The 9,001-nt window shown below is 46.2% G+C and overlaps 2 protein-coding genes across 5 annotated transcripts in view; one reads left to right on the top strand and one right to left on the bottom strand.

Moving 5' to 3' along the window:
- Nucleotides 1-2,835: 2,835 nt before the first annotated feature.
- Nucleotides 2,836-8,030, bottom strand: ATG12 (autophagy related 12). The gene is made up of 4 exons (XM_006134484.4): nucleotides 7,826-8,030; nucleotides 7,375-7,511; nucleotides 5,975-6,037; nucleotides 2,836-4,773 (listed from the first exon to the last, which is right to left on the bottom strand). The coding sequence occupies exons 1-4, from the start codon at nucleotides 7,995-7,997 to the stop codon at nucleotides 4,714-4,716; spliced, it is 432 nt and encodes a 143-aa protein (XP_006134546.2). The 5' UTR covers nucleotides 7,998-8,030; the 3' UTR covers nucleotides 2,836-4,713.
- A 99-nt stretch (nucleotides 8,031-8,129) lies between these two features.
- Nucleotides 8,130-9,001, top strand: part of AP3S1 (adaptor related protein complex 3 subunit sigma 1) — a 44,736-nt gene continuing 43,864 nt past the window's right edge. The window contains exon 1 of one of the 4 annotated variants that reach the window (XM_025190376.2): nucleotides 8,130-8,348. In XM_025190376.2, the coding sequence (XP_025046161.1) occupies nucleotides 8,280-8,348 (69 nt within the window). In that variant the 5' untranslated portion in view covers nucleotides 8,130-8,279. Of the gene's footprint in view, nucleotides 8,349-8,431; nucleotides 8,566-9,001 lie in introns of those variants that run through there. The other 3 variants (XM_006134482.4, XM_075931980.1, XM_075931979.1) reach the window with 3 other exon arrangements.

The raw sequence follows: 9,001 nt of genomic DNA, 5'->3' as shown, positions 1-9,001 counted from the left end.
CTGCAGGGAGTGAGTGAGAAATGAAGCCCATGGTGGGGGAGGGAGGTTGGGTCTCCTTTGAGGGGCACTGGCCCAAGGGGCAGCACTGGATGAATTAATCCAAGGTGGGGAGAGATGGGGGAATCCCTCAAATCTGGGCACTAGTCCTGGGTTTCATACTGGATGATCCTGGGGCTAGGGTGAGAGATGCAGTCCATGGGAGGGGCAGCTGTTCAAGGAGGTGGTGCTGGAGGAGGGACTATAGAGGTGCCAGCAAGCTCAGGTAGTTGACTCATAGTTTCATCAAAAAAGATGGGAGAAGAGTTTGATGTGTCACCTTGAAATCTCTCAGATTCAGTTGGGTCAGCCCCATTGATTGAGGCATCCCTATATTCAGCTCTCGGATGAGAATTTGCAGACCCAGCCTATCCCCTACTTCCCTACCAAAAAAACATTAGCTTCCACAAGGATAATTAGCAAAAATACCACCTGATAGGAAGCAAAACATTGCCCTATTGAAGAGGGGCCTCTGTATGCTTCCAGCAATGGTGGGAAAACAAGCATGATTTCCCTCAAATGCAACGGAAAAGTTTTCCGTTAAAAGCGTTTGCGGAAAAGAGCATCTAGATTGGTACGGACGCTTTTCTGCAAAAGCACTTTTTGTGGAATGTTGCTGGACCAGAGATTGTCCACGAATGTTGCTGGATCAGAGATTCAACCTGTATTACCCATTACAACTGTGACTACATCAATTAAAATATATTTTCTGTGCGGCTTCTCTCCTTGCCAGATTCCATAGATCACACACTTCTGGCTCAAATTCTTCTACCTACTAGCCATATATTCACTCACCTTAATGAGTTTAGTAACTCACCTTCATGAAGTGTATAAAATAATCTATCATTTCAGACACAGATAAAGAATCTCCTCTTTTAGGGAGGAACTGCTATCACACTGGTTCCTGAATGATGTCATATGGATCACTTGTGGTCTTCAGAGTGATTTATTGTGGTCAATGGAGAGCTGGCCACTTGATCACTGCTAGGGTACGTCTAGACCACCGCGTTTTGTCGACAGAAGTTTTGTCGACAGATACTGTCGACAAAATTTCCATCGACAATTTGCGTCCAGACACATGGAGTTCTGTCGACAAAGCAAGCCACTTTGTCGACAGAACTCCGTAGTCTGGACGCAGTGTTACAGGCAATAACACCTTCTGTCGACAGAGTTCTGTCGACAGAAAGTGTTATGCCTCGTAAAATGAGGTATACCAGCATCGACAAAACTGCGGAGTTTTGTCGACGTTATGTCAACAGAACTCCGCGGTAGTGTAGACGCTGGTATTGTTTTGTCGACAAAAGTCCACTTTTGTCGACAAAACTAGGTAGTCTAGACACACCCCTAGAAGCAGCTGGAAACAGGAGGAACATCCAGCACTATCTCTGACTGTACTTGGGACTACTGCTTCATAGAGAGCACAAAACACAAGTGCTCCATTGAAGGCCAAAGACACCACTAACAGTTTATGAAAGTTCAGAATAGAAGGGAACAAAAGGAAGCCAGGTTGCATGTCCAAGAGGCAAAGAGAGAAGAGGATTAGGCAACTGGATATTATTTCTTTGGAAATCAAGAAATAGAAAAGCAGACGCAGATGAGAAATAAGAGGGGGAGATTAAAAGAACAAAAGTAGTGTTCTCTCCACAAGACAAAACACTTACAAGCAGTTACCAATATGAATACAGTCTAGTTTAATTTTTCCTTGTAAGCAACTACAGCCATTTTTGAATTTTGAAGAGAATCCCTGTTACACCTTGAAGTATAGTTTTTATTACACAGGAATGTGATTTACACTGGAAGTTATGCAGACTGTCGGGATTACCTGCACAATTCTGTGTATCGTTAGCTTGGAAGTATTTGATCACCCTGGATTAAAAAACCTGGTACATGTGAAGAACTGTATTTAAAGGCATTTAAGGACTAGCATTTCCTCCCAGAAGGACAGAATAAGGAGGAATTCACAGGAGAGGAATGAAAATAAATCAGAGAATCTCCCTAGACTTTTCCAGTTAAAAGACTGAAAGAACAGTTTTTAGCTAACAAGTGAGAGAAGAAAAGAAAAACGGTCTTTAAGTCTATAAAAGTGCAAATGCAAGGACAAACAGGAATGATTTAGTGTGGCTGAAAGGATCTGCCAAGTCCTGAGGGAAAAAAACATGTTATATATCTAAGTGAATAAGAGGTAGATGCTGCATCTTGGCAGGGGGTAGACTAAATTATCGGCACTGTCCTTTTTAACCCTAAGTTTGAAATAGGACAAAATTAAGCAAGTTTAACACATATGTAGAACAGATACCTAACAATGAGATCTATTAGCACTATAAATCCCACCCATTCCCTCCTCAGGAGCAAGAGAAACACTATTCCTTGCTTCATTTAAAGCTGAAAAGGTTAAAACTGAAAGACAAACCATCCTGCAGTGGTGGGTGGATGGATAAGATGACATCTTTTCCACCTCTAGCTTCTATTCTTTCCTTTTTTCTGCTTCTTGCATAATTCCAAATGGCCTTCTGCACCACACCAGTAGTTTGCTTAATTAAGACAATTAAAATAGACCACCTCAGTCTGAAACTAATTTAAGAGAACCACAGCCATGCTTTAACTCCTAGCCAAATACATTGCCCACAGGAGCCACAAGCTTGAGTAACCTAATCACAGGTGTTTAACAGGCAAAAGTGATAGTCTTCAGGTGCCCTCTAGTGGCTGTTTTAGGTTATAATTGCCTCATTGTAACCCAACAGTTGGCTTTGAAAGGATAACATTTATTTTTCTGGTTTTGAATTTTAAACAAAGGGACAGTTGTTTAATTGTTTTAGAATGCAATGTTTTTGTATTTATTGGAAAATAAAAACTTCATAAATAATGAGTTATAACCTGGTGTATATCAGTTTTCTAAAAATATGGTAATTATTAAAATTATTCATTTGGAAACAGATTTAGAACACATTCATAATCCTTCAGAATTCCAATCTTTTAAATACTCAACATATTTGCATACATTAATGGGTTGGTTGCAACGATGGTAGCTGAAATCAAAGAATTTTGATCTTAGCTTTCAACATTAAAAATATCCAAACACCACACATTTGATTAAAACATCCTAAACATAATACAAATTATGCATGCACAGGATGTAGCCACACTTCTAGGGAAGTGATTTGGTAAAGGAATGTGATTAAGCCTTTACCCACCCCTTTAACAGAGCTGTTTGGCAAACTTCCCTTCCCACACATCACGCTTCAGGGTACGGGTGGTATGGAGACTCAGTATCTTTCTTCCAATACTGAAGTACCAAGTCCTCTTTAGGAGGATCATTTCCTGTGATGTCACAATAGCTATTGTCACAATAGCCCAAAGCAGTGTTCCATTTTTCTTGCTGGAACAGTGACTGTACAGCAGGTGAAGCAGGAGCACAAGTTGAAGCATGCTTATAATAGGCTTTAGCAAGCCAACATCTATTTCCGTGGAACTGAAAAGAATCAATACCTGGATCATTCCCTTTCTGATGTTGCTGGTGGGTAAAAGCGGCCAAGCACATTTTTCAAGCATATTGTAACTTTGGTGAAAATATTAAACAATTAGGATAATTCTAAGAAACATGTTTCCTGCTATTGCTAAGTCAGCAGCCAGCAGAGGAGACTAATGTGGGGAAAGAGGGAAAGACCTGGCACTCACCGGAAGGGTGCAGCCCCCGACTCACCATTAAGGGAAGTGGACCAAGTCAGCCTCAGATGTTTTGCTCAACCAGAGCACTGTTCCAAAGGAGAGAGTGGGACTGGCCTTGAACTCGCCAGCGGGAGTGGAGCAGCTGGAGCTGCCTCGCGTCTCTTACCCTGCTACTGGAGGTAAAAGTGTGCCTGTTTGTGAGAGGGTGTCAGGGGTTGATCACTGCTGCTGCTGGCACCAGCCCCTCTAGCCCCTGTGATGATCTCAATTGGGGGAAGAGGTGGGACAGGACAGAGCAAAGGCGGGACAGAGGCAAAATAATGGCAGAGGTGGATGGGGGTTACCGTGCCCCCACAATGTGTGTGTGTGTGTGTGCGCGCGCGCATGCACATGTGTAGCTGGTGGCCTCTTAGGTCTTCTCTGACCAGTCACCTTTGTTTTTTCTCGTGTGCAATTGTTTATATATGTTACTTATGAGACAAACCCTATAAAATGATTTCCAGGAAGTGAGGTACAAGTGGCACACTACACATTCAAAATAAACCCTTCACAACAGGTAAGAGATTAAACTGCACCTAATAGATATGAACATCATCTCTGTACACATGTGCAATGAATATCCCTCCTATGAAAGGGAAGCCATATCATCAATACAGTATTCAGAGCAATGCAGAGTTATGCAGTTCAGAAGGCATGAAATAATTATCTTTTCATATATTGCAACCCAGGAGCTTTGCAACAGGAAAGATGTCTCTATTCTACAGATGACATATGTAAAATTATTTCTATACCACAATGATAAGGAAGAAAGGCTACTGATCACATACTTCTATGTAGCTCTTCTTTTATACAAGACATTGGCATCATTCTGTAGATAAATGCACAGAAAAAAACAAATTCTTAGGCAGTAATGTAAAATTCTTTTCAGTATGTCCATGGACATTGTTTCTGAAGATTAACAACTTTTTCTTTTCTGGAGGCCAGTCCTAGGTATCAATGGCTGCTTTCCACTTATCCCCATGCTTGAGATTTGCAGTAATGAAGTACAAGTTTACCATCACTTCCAAAACACTATAGGGGAGGTGGTGGAGGAAGAGAGAGGAGAAAAAGAGAAAAGCAACAAGAGGTTAGATTACCAATAAAGCAGTCCATTTGTGAATTAAATCTTCACTATTAGACAAATGCAACATTTGTCATTAGACAAATCATAGAATCATAGAATAATAGGACTGGAAGGGACCTCAAGAGGTCATCGAGTCCAGCCCCCTGCCCTCAAGGCAGGATCAAGCTCCGTCTACACCATCCCTGACAGATGTCTATCTAACCTGTTCTTAAATATCTCCAGAGAGGGAGATTCCACCACCTCCCTTGGCAATTTATTCCAATATTTGACCACCCTGACAGTTAGGAATTTTTTCCTAATGTCCAATCTAACCCTCCCCTGCTGCACTTTAAGCCCATTACTCCTTGTCCTGTCCTCAGAAACCAAGAGGAACAAATTTTCTCCTTCCTCCTTGTGACACCCTTTTAGATATTTGAAAACCGCTATCATGTCCCCCCTTAATCTTCTTTTTTCCAAACTAAACAAGCCCAGTTCATGAAGCCTGGCTTCATAGGTCATGTTCTCTAAACCTTTAATCATTCTTGTCGCTCTTCTCTGTACCCTTTCCAATTTCTCCACATCTTTCTTGAAATGTGGTGCCCAGAACTGGACACAGTACTCCAGCTGAGGCCTAACTAGTGCAGAGTAGAGCGGCAGAATGACTTCACAAGTTTTGCTTACAACACACCTGTTGATACAACCTAGAATCATATTTGCTTTTTTTGCAACAGCATCACACTGTTGACTCATATTCAACTTGTAGTCCACTATGACCCCTAGATCCCTTTCCGCCATGCTCCTTCCTAGACAGTCGCTTCCCATCTTGTATGTATGGAACTGATTGTTCCTTCCTAAGTGGAGCACTTTGAATTTCTCTTTATTAAACCTCATCCTGTTTACCTCTGACCATTTCTCTAACTTGCTAAGGTCATTTTGAATTATGTCCCTATCCTCCAAAGAAGTTGCAACCCCACCCAGTTTGGTATCATCTGCAAACTTGAAACAGTGTCATCCGTTATTAATATATTCACACAATAGCCATGATGTTACAACAAATTCATATCACCACTTTGGGTACAGCAAGCATACAGTGGATTTAAAAAGACAGACAATTATTCAGTTAGTTTTTACTAAATAAATATTAACAACAATACTAAAAACTGAAGTTACCTCATATAGTGTCCCAACTTCCTGATCTGGAGAAGGAGCAAAGGATTGATTCACATATATAAACTGTGAGGGAAAATAACAGACAGTGAAAAATCTGCCTGGTGAGTTGATCTTCCCATTTATGAGGAGTACTTCTTCAACCCTATATCTGTCAGGGACAAGGTGAAAGCTACCTTCTGTTCCCCATATTTACCTCAGTTTACACATTCAAAGTTCTGCATCAAAGCTACTGTTCTTTAGGAAGAGAGGTACTGCACGGAACCTAGCAATTCTATTCTTTAACTGGCCAACAGGGACTTTGCTAGAATGCCAAACACCCAGAGATGGGTTATAACACAGAAAGCCCTTTGGAGATGTTCTCCAGTATGCTGATTATGTGAGTGAGGCCCGCCTTCCCGTTCTCTAGCATTATACAAGTGCATAAGGAAAATTCAATTGCTTTTGTTTCAAATAAGGTTTTTGAGATTTATTTTCCTGTGTGCACTATAAGTGATGTGTTTCTCCTTCTGTTTTATTATATCTTCCATATCCTGTTAGACAGCTGAGTTTGTGCCCAGCACAACTAGGCTAACCTAATGTAAATGTGGATGCAACTATGCCAATGGAAAAATGTTTATGTTAACATAGCCAACTTTGTTTTTGGAGCTGGTGTTCCTCAGAGGGAAATACCCCTTCTCTCAATGCAGGCTGTCTACACACTCCAGGGTGATGAAAACCTAGCTATACCAAATGTGTACAGGCTCCATAGTCAGCAAGCACAAATTCTCAGGTTCCCTTTGGAGCATTACATCATCACTGTACAAAGCAGCAACTTAGGCAATTGAGGTCACATCTCCACTTTCAGGGCATCCCCACTATAAGTCGCCTTGGTATACATCCATTCTGCACTCAAGTCATTGATGCTTGTAGGAACAAACAAACAAACAAACAAACCCCCAACCAAAAAATTGGTGCAAATGAGTCGGGTGTGGGGGAGAAAAATTTGCTTTTTTGGACCATATCTTGGACTTATAGCAAGGACGACCTGTACTGGGGGATGGATGCTATGGCGATCAAGCCCCCATGATTCGAGTCAGTGGGTCTAGTAAAGACCAAATAAATTGAACACTGAGGGCACCTCCATCAGCACTATCAGGAGGAATAAGGGAAGTCAATGGGAGCGCATTGACTCCAGCCTCAGAATTCACATAGCTGGAGTTACATATCTTGCATCGACTTTGCCCACAAACATAGACCTGGACTTACAAGCAGCCCATAGCATCCCAGTACTGACTGCAGCTTTGCCAGCTCCACAGCTGCACCTCTCCACCTACCTGCAACCCCTGGGATTACCCTGGCACGCCTACATGACACCGAGCTGTGGCAGCTGGCCCGGAGGCTGCACAAGGCAGGGCACGTACCAGCTGCTCGGAGGCCACCAGCTTGAGGAACTTTTTGATGAAGTCAATGAGCCCCTGGATGGTGCGGGTCCGCTCCACCGCCCACTTCTTGGTCTTCATGATCGGCGTGTCCCCCACGGCCTTCAGCAGGATGTCAACTAGGACGGAAGCGAAGACTGAGCGCGGGGAGCGATGGAAACCGGCAGCTGCCGGTGGGACGCAGGCAAAGGGAACAACCCCGGCGCCAGCTCACTCCCCCCCGCACCCGGGACATGGGACCGGCCGCTGTGCCGTGGGCCCGCTCGCGACCGGGAGATACCAACGCGCCCGCAGCATTTCCTCCCCGCCGCACAGCCTCTGCTTTTCCTAATTGGCTGAGCAAGCTGGAGTGGGCGGGCCCATTGGCCAATGGGCCTGGCAATCTGAGCGAACGCCCCTTCTCGCCCCGCCCCCAGGGGAATCATTCTGTTACTTTTCTTCTTGGTATCCTCGGCGGCGGATTCCTCGGTCACCGGGGAGCCAGCTGAAGGGGGAGGCGGCTCAGCAGCCCCCACCGCGGCTCCTCTGTCCGAAGACTCTTCCACACACTCGCCTCGGCCCCCATCCTGAGGAGAGACCGGTAGCTGCTCCTCCACTTCAGACATACTGCTCCCGGACAAGTAAGGGCGGAAGTGACGCTGTTGCGTGCGGCACCATATTAATTCCTGGCGGTGATCACGCAGGCCGCAGAGCAGCCCGCCCTCTGGCGCGTGTTGACAAGCGCTGCCGTTTTCTTGTCAGGTGACTTGGTGTCACGTGAGTAGCAGGAGCGGTTCCGTTTCCGCCCCGGGCAGGAATAGTGCGGGAGCTGCTGCCAGAGCGAAGGGGGAGGGGCAGAGCTCGCAGCGACCCGGCCGGCTGCAGCGGCCCCCTCGCGCCGCCTCACCATGATCAAGGCGATTCTCATCTTCAACAACCACGGCAAACCCCGGCTCTCCAAGTTCTACCAGCGCTATGTAGGGGCGGGGCTTGCGGGCCTGGGGAGGGCAGGCGCCGCGCGCCGGGGGGGGGGGGGGGGTCTCTGAGGTTGGCCGCGCCCGTAGCGCGGGGCAGGCTGGGCCGCGGGAGGCGGTTGGGGCTGTTAAAATGCGTGACGCGAACAGCCGCGCACCCCCGAGACGTGTCAGCGGTCGCGCTCTGACAGGCGGGGCGGCAGCCAGCTCCCCGAGGCCGGTGCGTGCCCCCCGCTGCCACCGGCAGCCTGCGTGTAACCCGTGGGCCCGGGCTCGTGTCTACACGGACACACGCTCACATTCCTGGCTGGGAGGCCAGCGGGGCAAGGGCAGTATGAGGCGTGGCCAGGGCAGCTGGGCGGGCTCTGGGGCTGCCCTCCCTGTATTAGCCCTGGAGGATGGTGCGGGTTTTAGCTTGCAGGCCTGTGGTAGCTCAACTGAGGGGTGACCCTGGGCTGTTCTGTCCCTTCCCGGCACCTGCCAGCCTGAGCCCTGGTAAGGATGCTCCCGAGTAGTTGACCAGTCAATCGATAAGAGTAGGCCAGTGGTTGCCTGTGGTAGATCTTGGAGTCTCTGGCAGGTGATCCTGAGTAGTTTGGCAAAGAGGCTATCAGGTGCCAGCACTTCAGCTGCCCCCTCCCCACACTGCTACGCAC

Source organism: Pelodiscus sinensis, chromosome 6 (genome assembly GCF_049634645.1).
Source record: "Pelodiscus sinensis isolate JC-2024 chromosome 6, ASM4963464v1, whole genome shotgun sequence".
Taxonomy (NCBI): domain Eukaryota; kingdom Metazoa; phylum Chordata; order Testudines; family Trionychidae; genus Pelodiscus; species Pelodiscus sinensis.
This window is presented reverse-complemented; position numbering and strand designations above follow the sequence as displayed.